Source organism: Heloderma suspectum, chromosome 2, assembly GCF_057233095.1.
Source record: "Heloderma suspectum isolate Gila_16-S chromosome 2, 16-S_ref, whole genome shotgun sequence".
Classification (NCBI taxonomy): Eukaryota; Metazoa; Chordata; class Lepidosauria; order Squamata; family Helodermatidae; genus Heloderma; species Heloderma suspectum.
This window is the reverse complement of record NC_139459.1, coordinates 213,162,454-213,184,671: the sequence shown is the minus strand read 5'-3', so window position 1 is coordinate 213,184,671 and position 22,218 is coordinate 213,162,454. Positions and strand designations below refer to the sequence as shown.

The 22,218-nt window shown below is 43.8% G+C and overlaps 1 protein-coding gene across 11 annotated transcripts in view; it reads left to right on the top strand.

The window, feature by feature from the left end:
- LOC146353922 (E3 ubiquitin-protein ligase RNF213-like) overlaps positions 1-20,855 on the top strand; it is a 138,390-nt gene extending 117,535 nt beyond the window's left edge. For 8 of the 11 annotated variants that reach the window (XM_084837661.1, XM_084837660.1, XM_084837658.1 and 5 more), the window contains 13 exons: positions 1,069-1,228; positions 2,866-3,037; positions 4,048-4,142; positions 5,498-5,749; positions 14,001-14,133; positions 14,967-15,050; positions 15,552-15,732; positions 15,841-16,042; positions 16,155-16,232; positions 16,627-16,824; positions 17,846-17,935; positions 18,043-18,221; positions 18,382-20,855. In XM_084837661.1, coding sequence (XP_084693787.1) covers positions 1,069-1,228; positions 2,866-3,037; positions 4,048-4,142; positions 5,498-5,749; positions 14,001-14,133; positions 14,967-15,050; positions 15,552-15,732; positions 15,841-16,042; positions 16,155-16,232; positions 16,627-16,824; positions 17,846-17,935; positions 18,043-18,221; positions 18,382-18,535 — 1,978 coding nt within the window. In that variant the 3' untranslated portion in view covers positions 18,536-20,855. Of the gene's footprint in view, positions 1-1,068; positions 1,229-2,029; positions 2,702-2,865; positions 3,405-4,047; positions 4,143-5,497; positions 5,750-14,000; positions 14,134-14,966; positions 15,051-15,551; positions 15,733-15,840; positions 16,043-16,154; positions 16,233-16,626; positions 16,825-17,845; positions 17,936-18,042; positions 18,222-18,381 lie in introns of those variants that run through there. The other 3 variants (XM_084837665.1, XM_084837664.1, XM_084837663.1) reach the window with 3 other exon arrangements.
- The last annotated feature ends 1,363 nt before the right edge of the window (positions 20,856-22,218 follow it).

The following is a 22,218-nucleotide window of genomic DNA, read 5'->3' as shown; positions in this document are numbered from 1 at the left end:
TTCCCAGGAACTACATGTTTGTTCCCTTAGATACACCCCAGCCTACGTGCAATCCCAAAAGTTTTATTCCTTTTTTATCCTATGTGGAAAAGCCTATAACTGCCCTTGAGTTCATGCACCCAGCTGAACTCTTTCTTTTCCTCCTGAAATTTATCTGGATCTAACCTTTCTGCCCTTCTCATGGCCCATTCAGTGCCAATACAAACAAAAGCCCTGTGGAATATAGCTACCTAAGCCCTGGCTTGACATTTCCCTAGTACTTTCCCTAATCCTTATTTAGCAAGCTTTAATTCCCCACTTTCATCTTTCTCTATCTGTACTATTGCTGTTGGACGCACTATTCAGCACACTGTTTCTAAGTGCTAGGTGGTTAGTGTACTAACCAAATGTTCTTTTCTTTTGTAAAACATTTTGGGGTAAAATCAAACTTGTATTGTTTACCCTTGATCATTGTTATTGAGCTGCTTTCCTCATTTTTTGAAGTACAGTATGTAATCCGCTGTGTGTGTACCACACCTCTGTAAAAGATCCTTTTATTTCCGGGTTTGTCATGGTATGTGTATACATGTGAGTTTGCGGGTATATGTGATTGAGGACATGTGGTAACAGTTCTTCCCAAAAGCTTGGGAGATGAGGCCCATGCAGGTATTCCTGGTGAATATGTTCTGGAACAAGGCTCTGTCTCACCAGTTATGACAAGTTTAAAAGTAGAAGGTATCTTAACATTCTAGGATTCTGCTGTGATCTGATTCACCCATTTTAAAGTTTCTGTGATGTATTTCAGTTTCTTTCATACTTGGAACTTTGGTGAAAAGAAATAGTAATCATATTTGGATGACTTTAAAAGGGGATTGGACAAATGGAGGAGAAGGCTATCAGTGGCTACTAATGCACAAATGATATATCCATACCAGTTTTTTTCTTTTGTAAACTTAGATTGACTGTCCTATGTGAGATGACAATCACTGAAGGATAGTGTCTAGGAATCCTAGATTTTAAAACTCAGAAAAGTGTGTCATGTTTGTTTTTTAGCAACTCTGCACACTCACTTTGCATTATTCTATGCAGGATTATAAGGGACAGAACACAAACTGGCCATGTGCTTGGAGACCCCAGAAAAAGAGGAGCCAAGATAGCATCTGACAGGGAGATGTCTCCAGCTGTCTTAATTGTGATCCGCTTGCTCACTCATTTGGCATTGCTTCTGGGAGCCACAAAAAATCCACAGGTATTTCTTTTTAAAGAAAGCTACAATGACATCATTCTACCAGAAAAGCATAGCAGTGTGGGAAACTGATACTTACCTGAAATGGAGCTACTTAAAAAATCAAGTTTCCTCCCAATACCATGTAAAGGAGATGATGACACGGTTCCCATGCAACAAACAAGCCACAGTTAACAAATTATGCGTTGTTTGGGACTGGGCAAGTGTGCTGGCTTCCGACTACTCGCCCACTTCCGCTGCACAGAGACACCGTATGGGCCCCTGGGTGGTTCTCCATGATGTGCAAACCCAGAACTCTGGGTTGTTGAGGGAGAAATAACCCAGAGTTTGAATGCAAGAACAAACCATTGGTTCGAACTCTGGGTAGTATCTCCTTCCTCTCATGGAGAACAACCCAGGGACAGGGCATCCCTGAGTTGATTAGCACAGTGGAAGTGGGCAGCCAGGTGGAAACCAGCATGCATGCTCACTCCCACACACTCCCAAACAATCCAGTTTATTAACCATGGGTTGTTCATTGCATGCAAACCGGGTCAATAGCACATGCTAACAACAGAGATCTTTGTCGCAGTCACATCATGGTAAGTAACTGTGAAATAACTCACTTTAATGTATTACAGCCACAGTTCTGTGCCTTGTGTGCATGGAGAATAAGGTGCAGAGTGGCTCCTGTATATTCATCCTATCTTAAGATGCCCCCACAGGCTGCTACCTTTCCAGGTGTGCCCCAGGGTGGCCAGGAAGTCAAGTGAAGGCCATCCTCAGGCTCATCTAGGTGGGTCTCAGCAGCTTTCTCTTTTCCAGGCCCTCAAGCGTGGGTTTCATTCCACTCCTGCTTCGGAGCGTAGCCTGCATGCCAAAGGCCTAGGTAGAACAAGCTGTATAATGCTCATAGGTGAGCCTCTGCTTAGTGTGAATTGCCTGGCCAAACAGAAAGGTTATAATGTCGCTCACTTTGAGCCATTTTCTGACCTGCTTTTTCTGCATGCAAAATTGCAACCCGAGTGTGATTGCTCACTACCAGCGCTGAAATATTTCTGATACTAATACATTGTGATGAAAGGCCATCTGCAGTCCAGAACTGAGACGAAAGTAAGACTGTCAACATGCTGCATGGATTTGGTGATGTTTCCTAGTAGTTGGAAAGGTTTGGTCCTTGATGTTGTCAGATTGTCTGCCACAGTGTCTATTATAATCTGTTGCAGTGGAGTTCTGCCTTCACCAAAGATTTTAGTGAGTAAGACATTTAACTTGGAGAGCCAGTGTGGTGTAGTGGTGAGAGTGATGGACTGGGAGCCGGGAGATCCGGGTTCTAGTCCCCACTCAGCCATGGAAGCTCACTGGGTGACTTTGGGCCAGTCACAGACTCTCAGCCCAACCTAACTCACAGGGTTGTTGTGAGGATAAAATGGAGAGGAGGAGGATAATGTAAGCCGCCTTGGGTTCCTTGCAAGAGGAAAAAAGGCAGGATATAAATGCAGTAAATAAAATAAATAAAATAAAAACTTTATTTTAAAGGTAAATGAAGATCACTTAACAAATTGGTCCAAAGACCTAGTTTTATGATCAACTGTTACTTTGTATGCCTTGTAGTAGAACTGCATATTGGTCATTCTGAATCTTGCTTTTTGTCATTCAAGTCACTACTGCAGATCATAAAGCCGCAGGTTCAGGATCCAGTGAGCTTTTTCCTGCAGCATATTCATAAGGACTTAGAGCAACTGATGAATACTCTTGGGAAGAGTGCTGATGAAACCACTAACATCGTCCATCTCATTCTGTGTAGCCTTCTTAAAGAGCACACAGGCCAATGTAAGGAGAGCAACTTGCCCGATGTTGTTGCTCATGTTTCCAGTAAAGATGTCATAATCTGCAGGATAGGCTTCGGCATTATATTTCAAGGTGGTGGTGGCAACAGTGGCCAAGGGTAATCAATGGGCATGAAAATATTCCCATTTTCAACATTAGAAATTTGTAACATCTCTCTGGGTGGGTGGCGTGTGTGTTTCTTAGCCTGATTTGATAGTTGCACTGCTTTCTTTACAGAGTTTGATATCGGCTTTGTTAACTCTCAGCTTTCCAAAATAATCTTGTTTGCATTATTGGCTATTCTTTGTTTATGTAATGCTGAGTTACAGTATTAATTATGATAAAGCAAATAAAACACTAGCTAGGAGTGATTGCCCTCACTTTTCAAGCACTGTGTTTTTATAACTTGCATTGCATTGCAGTGTTCATTTACATGTAAAAGCATTGATCTTTTTTAATTGTGTTTGGGCTCTTGTGTAACTTTGGATAAGTTACATGGAGTGCAATTCTATACATCTTTAAACAGTAAAAAATTCCCACAACTCCCAGCATTCCCCAGCCAGCCATTCTGGCAGGGGAATGCTGGGAATTGTAGGACTTTTTCCTGTCTAAACACATACAGGATTGCACCCTTAATATCTTTTGCTCTTGTGGCTTGACTATACACAAAATGTGCCTCTGTGCATCACAAGAATGTGCAGTCCACACAAAATAATTTGAACCATTTTAAGGCTTTAGAACTGATTCACACATTACTCTTTTAATGAGCAGATTTGTAGAAGCAAGTTCATTGCTACCTGTACTGACAATCAAATGAAGAGAGCAGATTTCCTTCTGTTGGAGGCTAATTCATGCAGAAAAGGTTGGGCATTTCTGTTGGTGCTGTCTGTATCCCTACAGGGGAAGGAAGTGCTGAGAATAAACCACAGTTGCTGCTACTGTCACTTCCAATGTAACTGCATGGGTGGGAGGATTGAGAGGGTATATTACATGCAATAAATGTTATTTTGTAGGGCCAGTGCGCTTTGATGGTCAACTTTCCAGTAAAGAGCACAGAAACCATTGGGAAGGAATTGTTGCAGGCACCATTATTTTTCCTGAATTAAAGGTAAAAAAAATTATGTGCTTCCCAAAGAGTGCACTAACCAGCCCATGTATTCCATTTCTAAGCTAAGCAACATGTATAAAGTGCTATAGTCCCCTGGTTACAGGAAAAATGTGCATGCATTTCTACTGGTTGATGTGGTAATGCGTTTATCTGAGTGTGCAGACAATAAATTTTCAAGTGTGATATGGTTTGGACCCTGCTTCTCAAAAGCAGCCATAACATTCAGCCAGTGAAATGCAAAATAGGCAATATCCACTTGCTTTGGAAGGAATTACTATGCTTGTTGCTAACATGCCAGTTAAAATCTAACTTTCTCACATGCACCAAGAAAAGAATGGGGAGGAAACTGGGCAGCATGAGGGCTAAATATAGAGAGATTAATGTATCCTTTCTATCTGCTGCAGATGTTAAATGCTTTAACGATATTGTCTTTGGCCATAAGTCAAAATCATGGTGGATCAGGCTTTCAGTGGTTATATATTACCTCTAGTATCGGGCAGTATGCCTCCGGGCTAGGGAATACAACTGGGAGAGTGCTCTTATGCTCATGTCCTGCTTGGAGGTTTCCCATCAGAGCACCAGTTGGCCACTGTGGGAACAGAATGGACTAAATACCTAATCAAGTCTGGGGGAGCCCCTGCACAAAGATCCATTGCATTCCTCAAGGAGTCCCAGTCATCAGAGGTTGAGACCACCCACTTTCAAGGGTGGTAGGCTGGTTTATTCACCATTGTAACCTTACCCCATAGCTCAGCCTTTATATTACTTAGTGGTAGCTGTGAACTTGTATGGGAGAAAGTTAAGGTGTGTAGTTGGAGACAACATTGGATGGGGCTAAACCTGCCTTTTGCAATCCTAGTGCCTGGCATGAGCACCAGAACTTGCCGAGAGCTGCGTTCCAGACAGAATTTAATGGAAGGCACTGAGACAGTCCTCATCTGCATAGCTTCACTGTGGGTTCAGGTTTTTTTTATGTTAGAGTAGAATCCTGGATGCTGGCATATATGATAAAGGTTATTTCAAGTGGATTCATATACGATGAAATATTATTTCTTTCAGAAAATAATATTTGGTGTTTGGTGCCCCAGACATAAGGACCTTCCTGTATTATACCACTTCAACATAGCTCGTAATAAACCAGCATTTCAGCCTTTGAAAGCTAAGGCTGTTCAAAATTCTTAAGGGAACTACTAGGTCCAGTTATTCAAGACACAGTTAAAACCAAGCAGAGTCTTCGATCAGCTCTAATACCCAATTCCCATTCTGCCTTAAAGGGTTATGGTGGTTGGTTGATTTGATTGAGAGAGGATACATTTTTATGGTGACTCAGATATGCACCCTACTTTTCCAAGCAGCTTCTGGATAAAACACTTCTGGATTTGAATCGACAAATCAGTGAGGATGAGAGGATCTCCTCCAACCCGGTGGTGAAAATTATATATGGGGACCCTGCAACCTTCCTATCCAAGCTGCCCAAGAACAGCACTGTGCACTGTTCCAGGATGTGGAGTTGCAGGAAGAGGATCTCTGTTGAGTACTTGGGGCATGTTGTCCAGCAGAAAGGTGGCAAGGATAGCATGCCCATCTTGTGGAAGTTTCTGCAAAAGGTGAGCATTCTCGGATTTTACCAGCTGCTTGGTCTTTATTTATTTATTAAATTTCTATACCGCCCAATAGCCAAAGCTCTCTGGCTGGTTTACAAAGATTAAAACATTTAAAAATACAATATAAAGATTTTAAAATCCAATTCCATAAAAAACACACAAACAGAACAATACACAAGAACATATATTTAAAACAACTTCAACGAGTAATCTCAAAACAGACAACCATAACCATACGCCATTCCAGGATCAGTCAAAACTTATATTATGCTGCCAAATGCCTGGGAGAAGAGAAAGGTCTTAACTTGGTGCCGAAAAGTTAACAATGTTGGTGCCAGGCGGGCTTTGCTGGGGACATCATTCCAGAATTTGGGGGCCACCACCGAGAAGGCCCTCTCCCTTGTCACTGTCTTCCTAGCTTCCCTTGGAGTAGGCAGCCAGAGGAGGGCCTTAGATGTTGAGCATAGTGTATGGGTAGGTTTGTGTTGGGAGAGGGACTCCATCAGGTATTGTAGTCCCAAGCCGTGTAAGGCTTTATAGGTTAAAACCAGCACCGTGAATCAGGCTTGGAAACATACAGGCAGCCAGTGCAAGCAGGCCAGAATTGGTCTTATATGTTCAGACCTTCCAGTCCCCGTTATCAGTCTGGCTGGCGCATTTTGCACGATCACTCCCTTGTTGTGGCGAAGGGGCTTGTGTAACTCAGTGAAGCCATAAGCTATGCCGTGCAGGGCCACCCAAGACGGACAGGTCATGGCGGAGAGTTCTGACAAAATGTGGTCCACTGGAGAAGGAAATGGTAACCCACTCCAGTATTCCTGCCAAGAAAACCCCATGGAACGTAGCACAAGGCTAAAAGATATGATGCCAGAAGATGAGCCCCTCAGGTCGCAAGGTGTCCAATATACTACTAGGGAAGAGCAGAGGGAATTTCCAAGTAGTGCCAGAAAGAGTGAAGCGGCTGGGCCAAACCCGAAAGGACACTCAGCTGCGGATGTGTCTGGTGGTGAAAAGAAAATCCGATGCTGTAAAGAACAATATTGTTTAGGAACCTGGAATGTCAGATCAATGAATCAAGGTAAGCTGGAGGTGGTCAAACATGAGATGGCAAGATTGAACATTGACATCCTGGGAATCAGTGAACTAAAATGGACAACCATGGGTGAATTTAATTCAGGTGACCATGATACCTACTATTGTGGGCAAGAATCCCTTAGAAGAAATGGAGTCGCACTTGTAGTCAATAAAAGGGTGGGAAAAGCAGTACTGGGGTACAATCTCAAAAACAATAGAATAATCTCAGTACGAATCCAAGGCAAACCATTCAACATCACAGTGATTCAAGTCTATGCCCCAACCACTGAGGCCGAAGAAGCTGAGGTTGATTGGTTCTGTGAAGATCTACAACACCTTCTAAAACTAACACCAAAAAAAGATGTCCTTTTCATCATAGGGGATTGGAATGCTAAAGTAGGAAGTCAAGAAATCACCGGGATAACAGGCAAGCATGGCCTTGGTGTACAAAATGAAGCAGGACAAAGGCTAATAGAGTTTTGCCAAGAGAACACGCTGCTCATAGCAAACACGCTTTTCCAACAGCACAAGAGGCGACTCTACACATGGACATCACCAGATGGTCAATATTGAAATCAGATTGATTATGTCCTTTGCAGCCAAAGATGGAGAAGCTCTATACAGTCAGTAAAAACAAGACCTGGAACTGACTGTGGCTCAGATCATGAGCTTCTTACCGCAAAATTTCAGCTTAAATTGAAGAACGTAGGGAAAACCACTAAACCATTCAGGCATGACCTAAATCATATCCCTTATGAATATACAGTGGAGGTGAGGAATAGATGTAAGGGATTAGACCTGATAGACAGAGTGCCTGAGGAACTATGGACAGAGGTCCATAACATTATTCAGGAGGCAGCAACTCAATCCATCCCAAAGAAAAAGAAATGCAAGAAAGCAAAGTGGCTGTCTGATGAGGCTTTACAAGTAGCTGAGGAAAGAAGGGAAGCGAAAAGCAAGGGAGAAAGAGGAAGATATATCCAACTGAATGCAGATTTCCAGAGAATAGCAAGGAGAGACAAGAAGGCCTTCTTAAATGAACAATGCAAAGAAATCGAGGAAAACAACAGAATGGGAAAGACTAGAGATCTTTTCAAGAAAATCAGATATCGGGAACGTTTTGTGGAAAGACGGGCATGATAAAGGACAAAGAAGGCAGGGATCTAACAGAAGCAGATGAGATTAAGAAGAGGTGGAAAGAATACCCAGAAGAACTATACAGGAAAGATCTTAATGTCCCTGATAACTGTGATAGTGCAGTCACTTGAGCCGGACATCCTCGAGAGTGAAGTCAAGTGGGCCTTAGGAAGCATTACTAACAACAAAGCTAGCGGAGATGACAGCTGAGCTATTTAGAATCCTAAGAGATGATGCTGTTAAAGTTCTGCACTCAATATGCCAACACATTTGGAACGCTCAACAGTGGCCACAAGACTGGAAAAGGTCAGTTTACATTCCAATGACAAAGAGTGCTCAAACTACCACACAATTGCGCTCATTTCACATGCCAGGAGGGTTATGCTCAAAATCCTACAAGCTAGGCTTCAGCAGTATGTGAACCGAGAAATACCAGAAGTACAAGCTGGATTTCAAAGAGGCAGAGGAACTAGAGATCAAATTGCCAACATTCGCTGGACCATGGAGAAAGCAAGAGAATTCCAGAAAAACATCTATTTCTGCTTCATTGACTACGCTAAAGCCTTTGATTGTGTGGATCACAACAAACTGTGGCAAATTCTGAAAGAGATGGGAGTACCAGACCACCTTGACTGTCTCCTGAGAAACCTATACGAGGGCCAAGAAGCAAAAGTAAGTACCAGACATGGAACAACTGAGTGGTTCAAAATTGGGAAAGGAGTACGACAAGGCTGCATATTGTCGCCCTGCTTATTTAACTTAGCTGTGAGAGCTGGACTATAAAGAAGGCTGAGCGTCCAAGAATCGATGCTTTCGAACTGTGTTGCTGGAGAAGACTATTACGAGTCCCCTGGACTGCAAGGAGGTCAAATCAGACCATCCTAAAGGAAATCAGCCCTGACTGCTCATTGGAAGGACAGATACTGAAGCTGAAGCTCAAATATTTTGGCCACCTAATGTGAAGAGAAAACTCCCTGGAAAAGACCCTGATGCTGGGAAAGATTGAAGGCAAAAGGAGAAGGGGACGGCAGAGGATGAGATGGCTAGATAGCGTCACCAATGCAATGAATATGAACTTGAGCACACTCCGGGAGAGAGTGGAGGACAGGAAGGCCTGGTGTGCTATGGTCTATGGGGTCACGAAGAGTCAGACACGACTTAATGGCTGAACAACAACAACAGCTTCTGAACCGTCTTCAAAGACAGCCCCATGTAGAGTGCATTGCAGTAATCTAACTTGGAGATGTTGTTGTTGTTGTTCAGGCGTTTCTCATGACATACTCTGCTTTTAAGTTAAATAAGCAGGGTGACAATATGCAGCCTTGTCGTACTCCTTTCCCAATTTTGAACCACTCGGTTGTTCCATGTCTGGTTCTTACTTTTGCTTCTTGGCCCTTGTACAGATTTCTCAGGAGACAGGCAAGGTGGTCTGGTACTCCCATCTCTTTAAGAATTTGCCAGAGTTTGTTGTGATCCACACAATCAAAGGCTTTAGCGTAGTCAATGAAGCAGAAATAGATGTTTTTCTGGAATTCCCTTCCTTTCTCCATGATCCAGCGAATGTTGGCGATTTGTTTACCAGAGCATAAACAACTGAAGCCAGGTTATCCCTGTCCAGATAGGGGCATAGCTGGGCCACCAGCCAAAGTTGGTAGAAGGCACTCTGTGCCACTGAGGCCACCTGAGCCTCAAGTGACAAAGATGGTTCCAGGAGGACCCCCAAGCTGCAGACGTACTCCTTCAAGGGGAGTGCAACCCCATCCAGAACAGGTTGGAACACCCTCAATCCGGTCAGAACCACCCACCAACAGCATCTGTCTTGTCTGGATTGAGCTTCAGTTTATTATTTATTTATTTATTTATTTATTTATTAAATTTATTAATCGCCCATCTGACTGGTCACCCAGCCACTCTGGGCGATGTACAACCCACCATAAAACAATTTAAAACAATAAAATTTTACCATATTTTTTTTTTTTTAAATACCCTAACCCACCCCAAATGCCTGCCTGAACAACCACGTTTTTAATGCATGACGGAAGCTCATTAAAGAGGGGGCATGACGGAGTTCCCTAGGGAGGGAGTTCCACAGAGTGGGGGCCACCACAGAGAAGGCCCTCTCCCTCGTCCCCACCAGTCTAGTTGTCCTGGCTGATGGGACAGAGAGAAGGCCATCTGAGGCTGATCTTGTTAAGCGGCCTGTCTGGTGTTGCTGGAGGCGCTCCTTAAGATAGGCTGGGCCGGAACCATATAGGGTTTTAAAGGTCAAAACCAACACCTTGAATTTGGCCCGGAAAACAACTGGTAACCAGTGCAACTCCTTCAGCACTGGAGTGATGTGATCTCGCCGGCGGCTGCCTTTAATCAGGCGAGCCGCCGCGTTCTGTACCAGCTGCAGCTTCCGAACCGTCTTCAAGGGTAACCCCACGTAGAGCGCATTACAGTAGTCTAAACGAGAGGAGACCAGGGCATGTACTACCGATGGGAGCAGATGGTCGGGAAGGAAGGGGCGCAGCCGCCGTATCAGATGGAGTTGATACAGCGCTGTCCGGCTCACAGCTGACACCTGAGCCTCCATGGACAGCTGGGAGTCCAAAATGACCCCCAGGCTGCGGACCTGGTCTTTCAAGGGTAGCCGTACCCCATTCAACACCAGGTCAACATCCCCCAGCCTCCTCTTGTCTCCCACCAAAAGTACCTCGGTCTTGTCAGGGTTGAGCTTCAGCTTATTCCTCCCCATCCAGCCACTCACCGTCTCCAGACATTTGGACAGGGATTCTACGGCCAACCTTGGTGAAGATTTGAATGAGAGGTAGAGCTGCGTGTCATCCGCATATTGATGACACTGCACCCCAAACCTCCTGATGATAGCCCCCAGCGGCTTCACATAGATGTTAAATAGCATCGGGGAGAGGATGGAACCCTGTGGCACCCCACAAGTAAGTGGCCACGGGTCCGAAACCTCCTCTCCCAGTGCTACCCTCTGGTACCTGCCGGAGAGGAAGGACTGGAACCACCGCAATACAGTGTCTCCAATGCCCAACCCCTCCAGGCGGTCCAGGAGGATACCGTGGTCAACGGTATCAAAAGCCGCTGAGAGGTCGAGGAGAACAAGGAAGGAGCATTCACCCCTATCCAGAGCCCTCCTCATATCATCCACCAAGGCGACCAAGGCTGTTTCTGTCCCATGGCCAGGCCTGAAGCCCGACTGAAATGGGTCTAGATAATCAGTTTCTTCCAAGTGTGCCTTCAACTGCACCGCCACCACCTGCTCAATCACCTTGCCCAAAAATGGCAGATTTGAGACTGGGCGAAAGTTGTTCAGAACTTGAGGATCCAAGGAGGGCTTCTTTAAGAGCGGTCTTATCACTGCCTCCTTGAGGGCTGATGGCATCACTCCCTCCTCAAGGGAGGCGTTCACCACCGCCTCGATCCCCTCACCCAGTCTCTCTCTGCAGCTCATAATGAGCCAAGATGGGCAAGGATCAAGTAAGCAGGTGGTCGGCCTTACAGATGAAAGCACCTTGTCCACTTCATCAGGAGGAAGAAGCTGGAACCGATCCCACAAAACCGGTTTGCCACAGGCTGCCTCTTGCTCACTAACTGTATCCACAGTGTGCAGAGTAACACACCTAATCTGATCAATTTTATCTGCAAAGTGCCTTGCCAAAGCCTCACAGGAGGCCTTAGAATGCTCCAGTGGTTCCGGAGCCACAGGACCGACCAGGCTCCGGACCACTTGGAACAGCCTCCTGGGGCAGCACTCTGCAGACGCGATGGAGGCAGCATAATATTCCTTTTTATTAGCCCTTATCCAGTCCATTGTCGCAGCCAGGCACTGATTCAGCACATCCACAGCCTCACCTAAAGAAGATGAAAAGGAGAAATAGAGCTGCGTGTCATCAGCATACTGTGTCTTGGGAAATATTAGTCGGAAACTGTGCAGTGCAGGGACCCAAGTGTAAGCTGCTCTTCATGATTAATAGAGGAAATCATCCAACACACAGCCTTGCATCTTCCTTTCTCTTTTCCTCCATTTTATGACTGAGATGACTTTGATCTTAAAAGCAGAAACTCTCCTGTCAGCTACTTGACAAAAGCTGAAGTACATCAGTAAGAATCAAACCAGGCAGGGGCTTTGAAATATTAAAATCACAGTGACAGCATAAGGTTGCTTTGTGTTGGTGTCTGAGGTGATGCCATCTAGAGACCCAAATCTGTTCTTCCTCCTGAAGGTGTTGAGTGCTGTCAGAATTGGATTAAAGTCACTTTTATTCATGCTTATGCAGTTGAGATTAAGCAGAACAACCTACAGACAAGGACACATTTTACTGTTAATAATGTTTAGTTGTTCGTTTTGCTTACAATCCGGCTGCTTAACCTTTCCCCTTGGACCATTCTTCTGATCAAATTCTGACCTCTACACACATCAGCTGCCTTCACACATGTGAGGAGGGCGAGAAACTGAGTCACAATATATTTTTTGCCTGGGGGAGGGAAGCAGCTGAGGGCGCCTAATCTTGATGGGGGAAAAATGGTCAGGTGGGATGTGTGTGTGAGTGCGCGCACACGCACTGCACACACAGCTCAAAACAAACTAGCACACACTGAAACGACCCACTACACTTCAGCAAAAAAGAAAGAAAAGCCATCATGAAACAGGTTACATGTATTTCAGTGTCTCATCTAGTCCAGCCCTTCGCTGAAGTGGAGATTATTGCCATGAAGGAAGCAACTGCTCAGTACTTCATGGTTGGTAGTTGTGAAGATAAGTAACCCAATTCTGCTCAGAAGTCACTTCATTCCCACTGAATAACATGGCACACAGAACCCTAACTGTAGGTCTCAGTTTATTCCGGTATTAATCAGACCTTCTGGAGAACGGCTCCTATAGGAAACTAGGGGTAGGGTCCAACAGTCCCCTGCAACTGGCAGCCAGCGGTGCTGGTTCCTGGCGCATGTGCAGCTGGCCTTGCTGGCAGCAGTGATGCAGTGCTTCTGGGGACAAGCTCCCAAATTACTAGAAACACAGATTTCTTGAAGCTGCAACCTGCCTCTTCTGGAAACTTGCATTTTCCGGTCGTTTGGGGGCTTTCCCCTAGAAATGCTACATTGCCACCACCAGTGGTAGGGGCTGTCTGTGCGCTGCCGCCGGTAGGGCCAGCTGCATGTGTGCAACGAACTGGCAGTGCTGGCCACCAGTGGTAGGGCGCCGTTGGATCCTACCCCAGGTAACAGCGACAGTCCGAGATGGGATGATTACTCTTGACATGAGCTGGTAAAAAACAGTGCTTGCATGAGGACAGGGTTGGGGAAATCCCAGATGCCAGATTGCTTTTGTGTTCAGAAAGTAATGCTAGTATCTAACAATTTTCTAACATTTTGCAGTCCTGCATGTGCAGATGCCAGGAGAACTGCTTTTATACTGCAGAGTAAGAATTGGATTCTGGACAGGTCACTTCAGCCAACAATTGGGCATTGTTTTCATTTTCCCAGAAGGGCATTTGCCATATATGTGGAAGATACAAAGCCCATGGGCACAACTGAATTCTTTCCACTGTACAAGAGACTGTAGTCCCTATCTTTTCCAGCAAGCAGTTCTGGCATCTGCTTGCCTCTTCCAAGGCAGAAGGAGTGCATGGGAGATCAATCAGCCTTAGGAGTCACTTGAAGACGACAGATCCTATAGCTAGCTTTAGTATTTATAGCAAAATGAAATAGGTTAAAGTGGCATGTAGTTTCTTTTGAGCTAAACAGTAACAAAAATATTGTGTAAGGCCTTGTATAATGAAGTGAGTATACTTGCACGTGTGCTCAGAATGAGTAGATTTGCTTAAATGCACTTCATTCAAGTGTATTCATTGCTTTAAAATGAAATTGGACCTATGGGAAGCCATGTTATATGTGGCATATTCATGCACTTGCTGAATATGAACAGTTCTGTGATGCGTGAATTGCTGCTTATTGACAATAATCTCTGTTGCCTCTACGGCACTCTCTCCATTTCTCCTTTCTGATTTTTTCTGTCCTGCTCCATTTCTAGGAAGCAGAATTAAGGCTGGTGAAGTTTTTGCCAGAGATTCTAGCGCTGCAGAAAGACTTGGTGAAAAGGTTCCAAAACATTTCAGAGGTAGAACACCACACAATTGGAGACTTTCTTAACAGCTTTCCCTCAGGTGAGACTCTGTCATGCCATAAGTCCAGTCAGAATATAAAGAGTGTGTGAACTTGTGCAAAGTGTGTGCCTTAAAAGCCATGGCAAGCCTAAAAGGAGAAAATCAAGTGGATTCCTGGGACAAATAGTTTAATTTGCCACCTCTTTATTTTCTTTCACTTTCACTCTGTATCTTTAGGACAAATGCAACTATTATTTATGTAGACATAATGAACACAAACCAACTAAAATTAACCATTTTGAGGTCCTGACTTCAATGGGAGAATCAAGGACGTTCTTAAATTTTTGCCATTAAAATCAGTGGAATGTAAGTGTTTGACACTAGCTGCATTACGCCCAAGTTGGTAAAAGATACTCCTTCATGAACTTTGATCCATTTTAGCAGTAAGAACAATGTGAATCTTCTGATCAGCAAATAAAAATTGCTTATCTTATTATAGGTAACTTTGTCACACAATGCATAACAAAGTTACAGGATTTACGGCAACAAGATATGGCGGTAGCCACCATGTCTTTGATTGCACACAATCATAAATAGACCCATCCTCTATGAATATTAGGCATACTAGCTAAATGGAACGGCTGAACCAGATGCTGGAGATGAATAATGTCCTGATGCCTGTGTGCCCTGCTTGGGGGGTTCCCAGAGATATCTGGCTGGCCACTGTGGGAAACAGGATCCTGGACTAGATGGCCCCTTGGTCTGCTACATCAGGGCTACTCTTGCATTCTAAGTCTTGGAACTAGAACTTGCGGGGGGGGGCTTTTAGAAAGTACTGCAGAACTCATAAACATTGAGTCTATCCCATGCTGTTTGTTTCTTGCATTATCCAGGAGGCAGGAAGCATCTTATGATGAACAGAGTGAAAATATTTCTGGCTGTGTGGAACAAGCTGAGATCATCTTTGGAAACCAATGGTGCGTGGCCAGTTTACACTATTACTTAACTGGAATGCGAGGATTGGAAGGTTACCTGATACCACCCGATGGAAGTTTGGCCCTTTTTATTTATTCTTGGCAGGCCACCCCCCCCCCCATTTTTATTTTCTCAGAAACACTCTCTAGCCTTCCCTCCTGTGGCCTAGAGAGGCTGTTTCTTCTAGGGTTAGAGTTTAGGGTCCTTTTGTGGCACTAGTTGCCCTTTCACACACTGGATTATTATATTTATATTTATTTATATCCCACCTTTTCCCCAATACTGGGATTAATTGGTGGATCTTAACATGATCGATTCCTTCATGCAGATTACCCAGCACTTGCCTTCTAGTCCTGACATTCAGAATGTAGTGAAATAGCTTGGGTTTGACAGCAACACATAATTATTTTTTAAAAACCACAAATAATGCAAAAGGAAAGGGAAGCACCACCCGTGGGTCTGAGCCTGCTGCTCACAAATGCTTCTTTGCCCCATCATTGCAGGTGAAATAAAACTCCCCAAAAATTATTGTGATATTGACCTCACTCTGGAGAGTGAGTTTGAGATCCTTCTGCCTCGCCGGCGAGGTCTAGGCCTGTGTTCCACAGCCTTGTCCAGTTACCTCATCAGCCTGCACAATGACTTTGTCTACACTATAGAAAAACATGCAGTGGATGCCAACAGGTACGTCTGTCTCTGCATCTGTTAGAATCCCCACTTCTTTCTGCAGCTGCCAAATGAGCTGTGGAGCAGGATGTCTCATACTTGTTCTCTCCATCCCCTTCTCCACAGATACTCTGTCAGCCCCACAGAAGTGGCAGATCTGCATGTGATCACTTATGAAGTGGAGAGGGACCTGATCCCACTGATCCTGTCAAACTGCCAGTACAGCATGGAGAAAGGAGGGGAGGCCCTCCAGGAATTTGACCTGGACAAAATCCAGCAGCAGGTCGTCAGCAGGTTCCTACAAGGGAAGCCCTTGATCACATTGACAGTATGTAACAAAAAAGCTTGTTGCCGTTGCCTGGGATCCACCTCCCCCAGTCCAGAGGAATTCCTGCAAAGGTCCACTCACTGAGCATATTTTTTGTTCTCTTCCTTAATAGGGCATACCCACTTTGGTGTACAGGCATGACCGAAATTATGAGCATCTCTTCAGTGATATCAAGAGCAAGCTGAGCCAGGTGAGCTTCAGAGATGAAGGGAGAAAGAATACAAGAAAGTGTGTGGATGCATTCCAGTGAACTCGTTATAGTTAGAATTATCCCCTTGCTGCACGTTAATTGTGTGCTTATTTACTTGACAGTAAGTCCTGTGGAACTTAGTTTGCAGTCTCAGTGACTGTACTTTCCCAAGGTTGTCTAGGCCTGGCCAAGTGCCTTTATAACCTGTAATGTGCAGCAAAGGTAGTGTGGTATAGACACCAGACATAATGTTACAACAGCCTGTGCTGCATGTGTCTGTTTTTTGTTGTTTTCATATCCTGAAGGAGTGCCCATGTGGCACACATGTCTTTTTCTTTACAGCAAAGGACAGCAGTGATGAATGCTGATTAGTTTTTGTCCCCTTGAATTGCAGAGCTCCCTTCCAAATTCCACGATTAGCATGATCAGTGGGGAGTTGCAGTCGTACAGTGACATCTGTGAAACCCTGTCTGTCACTGAAATAACCTTGGGATTCCTGGCTATGGCTGGAGGGGAGCCAGAGATGACTTTGACTGAATATGTTGAAAATATCCTGCAAATGGGCAGTCAGACAAGTGCTCATGTACTGAAGGTGAGTGCAGGGGAACAGGGCCCTATCGTGTCTCCTACAGAGTGAAAAAGTCAAGCATATCATGTGTCTCAGGCCAAGGAAGGTGGCTGTTTTCCCCATTTTATTACAGAGAGCCACAGTTCTTACCACAACACATTCCCCACCACTCACATTCCATATGAGTGTGATGAACTACAGCCTTCTTCCTGATCTGGAGCTAGGGTTGGGGAGATCATCTCCATAGTTGCATCATAGTTTGGAGCTACTTGGAGGGTCTCCAGACACAGTACAACTGTTGTCCTCCTGCTTATAGTTAGGGCTTCTTACTTGAACCTGACTTATGAAAGCCCATCTCTTTTTGTCACACGGAGGCTTCTGCAATTGTCCAGCTGGAGCATTTATGAAACCACCTAAACTTTCACACAAACTAGTATTGCACAGGCCCAAGACATTCTGCTGCCCCAAGAGGTGTTGTGTAACCCGAGAAGTGCAACCCAGTACCCCTTGAAATGTCATAGAGGGTGCTGCGGGACAACTCTTGATGTGAAGTCATGTGCAGTTCAACAGTTGTGCTCTACCACCCACTAATATGGCAGGGGATACTGGGATGCATCTGCAAGATGACCAGACTTGGGTTGCTTGTGGTATCAGGTGGCCCTGGGTCAGCATCTAACTGGAGGGCTTAATGGGCTTTTAACAGCTCCTTTATATTCAGGGGTTTTTCACCTGATGCAAAGATAGATATAGTTAGGTGTTATACTACACACAAGATTTACATAAAAACATTAAATACTGGAGGACACTTTAGGGTGAGGTATCAGTAAAAACAGCAACACTTAAATATAAAATCTTTAAATAATTTTTGCAGATTGCTATTAATGTAGTATCTCTACAATATGTATATAAGAAATGCTCAGATTCATAGTTCATCTAAACAAATATTTAGCCGTTTCTGTCTGATCTTTATAGATAACATTCAGAACTAGGTTTACGGTAATCTGATTTTAACAAAAACAGATAAGAGTTTTCATGTTCCTTTCAGGCACTGAGTCGATGTCAGCTAAAGCACACCATTGCACTGTGGCAGCTCCTCTCGAGCCATAAATCTGAACAGCTGCTGCATCTGAAAAGGGTAGGAAGTGGGGAAAGGCTGGGATAACTTGACATTTCTTGCCACTCTTCTCCCTTCTTCCCCTAACTGTGCCACTGTGTGTCTCTTCCTCACCATGTTCCTCCCAGGATCCCTTTGCAGAGGTAAGCACATCCTATAAAGATGAGCTCACTGCAGAGAATACCAAACTCCTCAATGCCTTCCTCATCCAGGCTGGCCTGGAATCCTTCCTCCAAGAGTTGCATGAAATGATTGTCCTGAAGCTGAAACACGCCCAAGCTGGAGAAGAGTTCAATCCCATGTGGAGGTACGAGCCTGCAAAGCCCAATCCAACTCGCTTGTATGGTGGCTTATTTTGTTCCTCACCTAAACTTGGCTGTTTTGTGCTGGTGAAGAAACACTTACTGTTTGGCCACATACAGCAGAGTAGTTGACCATACTTGTGATTCTTTCTCTTTATTTTCCAGCCTTAAGCATACGCTTATCTCATACCTCGAAAGAAAAGACAGCAACACTCCTGAGGAATTGGAGGATATGTTCCCAGAAGAGATCCCGCTCTCCCAATGTATTGCTGCCTGGAAATTGGCTGCTACTCTTAAACGGGATCGAAGGCTTGGTTAATGCAGCACAGTGATTAGCAAAGACTGTCCTTCCTCTCATTCCCCCCACCCCCTCTCAAAAAACTATTGAAGACCAAAGCACTGGATTTCAGCATTGCTTTTCTAGCACTGAGCAAAATAAATTATGGGGCCAAAAAGCTTTTATAGCTCAAGGAGATCCTAAATTAAAGTATCAGTGCTCTATATTAATACTGAACTATGATGCACAAACCTGAAGGAATTTCTGCCTTAGAAGATGAAGTCTTTTTTTTAAACTGTCAAGATCCTTTTTTTCCTAGAAAATGGAAGTTAGAGATGAAAACCACATTCAGAGGGAGTAAACAAAAGGGAAAGATGTTTTCAGTGGCCAGAACTGGAGGCTTTGTGCCATGGATCCCTGACAAATAGTCAAACTATGGATATAGTTCATAAACCTGGGGTTACATGCTATCTTACTGACAAGTCTCTTTTCCCTTCAGGTCATTTAGATGAACGAGAGACAAAGAGCTAATCCTTATTCTCTCAAATTTTCTATTCTTCTTAAGTGCTACCAAAGCTGCCTTCCTCTGTCATCAGGGACATTATTTCTTTGTAACTTTATTTTTCCATGACATTTCGTGCACTGTTGGTTCAAGACACCTGAGCAAGGCACGACAAAGCACAGTTAAGGAAACTCTTCAGGTTGTTGCCTGTAAACATTATTCAACATACACACATACCCAGGTGTACTAACTTGACATCACTGCCCATGCTAATTTTTTTTAAAGAGGCAACGTATCAGGGTTGCCTCTAGCCTGTCTCCCTCCTACCTTTTATTTTTGGCCCTAGTGAATAGATATATTCTCCTGAGGAAACGTATTTTCATTCACATGAGTCTCAAAAACATCTTATGGTAGAGTTGGACTCCTATATGTACCAACTCATTTTCCTTGATTTGACCTTCATTCCTTAGTTGTACTAGTTGATACTGGGGTAACTTCTGTTTCTTACTACAGTTGGCTCACTGATAATGTTTGTAACTGTGATCATGGGGGCCGCGGTGGCTTAGTGGTTAAGACGCTGAACTGCAGACTGGAAGGTCGGCAGTTCGAGACCCGAGTGCTGCGTGACAGAGTGAGCTCCCGTCTTCAGTCCCAGCTTCTGCCAACCTAGCAGTTCGAAAGCAAGAAATTGCAAGTAGATAAATAGGTACCGCCTCGGCGGGAAAGGTAACAGCGTTCCGTGCACCTCGGTGTTCAGTCATGCCGGCCACATGACCACGGAAGCGTCTTCGCACAGCGCTGGCTCTTCAGCTTAGAAACGGGGATGAGCACCGCACCCTAGAGTCGGACACGACTGGTTGGGGACACCTTTACCTTTAACTGTGATCATGGTTCATTGTATCAAATTTCTCTTTGGGCTGAAATACAGTACTTTATAAGTGGAGTGCCAGTTCAACTACATTGGTTTAATCATATTTAAGAAGGAAACCATAAAATGTTTTAGATGTATTGAACCAAGTCCTTAGTATGCTTCCAAAAATAATATGCAATATTTAATATCATTTAGAGCCATTATGTTAGTCTGTCAACTGAATACAGCATGTTCAGTAATTTGAGATTATGTGCCTAGTTGAAACAACAAAAGATTGTGTGCAAGTGAGTAAGATTGTTTCAAGGAGGAAGGAAAACTGTACCACTTTGACTTTTGTGAACTGGTGCACCATTAACAATATGAAGGAACTTTTTTCTGTTGGGAAATAATTGGTACTTTTATTCACTGATACTTTTAAACCTGTTTACGAAAATAAATTAGATGTAACTCCTCTCTCAGGATGAAGACAATAGAATTTACTAGTATCAGCTGATGCTATAAATGACTCTTCCCAACCATGTTTTGTTGCTGCTCTGGATTGTATGTGCTTTATAGGTAAAATGTATATTAATAGGCAAATCAAGTCACAGAAGCTTACACTTCCTTCAATTCACTGAGCTATTTCTTAAAGAGCTAGAAAAGCATTGGTATTTTATCCCATTTAAAGGCCAAAATCTACTGACAATCTCTGTAGGATTCCAAATATAGTTATGTTTCTGTGTGCTAACATTAGGCCTAGAAAGTTGTACAGCTGGGGCAATGCCGCCTACCATGCTCTACCTCAGAACATGAAGAAGGCAAGGGACAGGACAGAGTGAACAACACTCATGCTCCTTGCATAATAGTGTGTTGATGATGCATTGACTACAATGTCAGTAGCATGCCCAAGCTTTGGGTTGGTCTGCCATCTGTAAAACATGGCTAGTTTTACAAATGTGTAAACATTGTTTTGTAGTTCTCTTACAATAAAACTATTTGCTACCAAACTATTTATGCTGTTAACTGTCAAACTGTGCTTCTTGGTAGGGAAATAATAACCAAAACTCTCTGGTATAATGAACTCAGATTGGGAAGTTGACTCTTGTTCATATGTAAATGTGCCATCTTTTCCTGGTCTGGTAGAGGTGAGGTTTTGCCCATATTGTAACTCAAAATAATGGGCAGTCACCTTTTCCAGTTCATAATCAATACTACAGGTCTGAGAAATTTTACTGTAAAGAATTTCTTCAAAGAAGAGGGGTATTTATCTACTACCTTTTCAACTTACCGCTCTCTGCTCAGTGTTGACTATGTGAAAGCGATTTATTAGCTATGGGTTTACTTTATATTTGGAGCTGGGTCTGATATGAGAGGTAAGGGTATAGAGAGTGATGGGTGCTTTGCTTACTGCCTTTCCATGAAAGTGCAGAGCCAAGGTTCTGTCACTGTCATATTTTTCCAGGCAGAGACTTCACGCATTTAACAGCTATACATTCAACAAGTGCAGCATCTGGGATGTTTATCCTCTGGGAGCAGAAGTCTAAGGAGAAATCTTGCCATAATCCACAGGCCCTAGATACACCTCCATTTCTGTGGTGCATCAGTAACACAGATTCTAAGTTTTAATACAAAAGAAATAAAGCAAGTTTCTGGCCTTCATAAGCTTTAAAGAAAGTTAGGAAAAATTGTTCCTAATACAAAATAATTTCTTTTATTTTGGCTAATGAGAGCCAAGCCTCCAGTATGACTGATGGTTTCCTTTGTTCATTTAGTCCCCTGAAAAACCATTAAATATTCTAATTCCTTTCTAGAATAGCCCTTTCTATTTTTTAACTTGCATGTAGGCTACCATGAAAGAGGTCTGACTTGTATGCAAGAAGTTTACACATTCCTAATTGCAAAGAGAATTAGGCAAGGTAATTGAGCATGTTCAGTTTGCACATCAAAATGTGTCTCACCTGTGAGACTGGAGCTCATGGATGGGTTCAGAGATCATTCAGTAGCTTTCCCCATAGTGACATTGTTACACAAACACTTTGGAAAGAGAACATGACCAGGTTAAATGCAGGCAAGTGTTATAAAAATGGAGTAGTTATTGCTAATCCTACCAAGTTTGTTAAACTAGGCATATCACCTCTCAAAGTTAAAAGAGCTCTAGCATGCGCTCTGTCCTATGTGCGTCATGCTTTGGTACCAATAGGGAAAAATGCTTACGGCACAATCCTATGCCTTGGGGGGGGGGGGGGGAAGCCCTACAACTCCCAGCATTCCCCAGCCAGCATGGTTGGCTGAGGAATCCTGGGAGTTGTAGAACCTTTGTCTAAACATGCTTAGGATTTGCGCCTTTAAATGAGACACCAAGAAGTGCTCCGC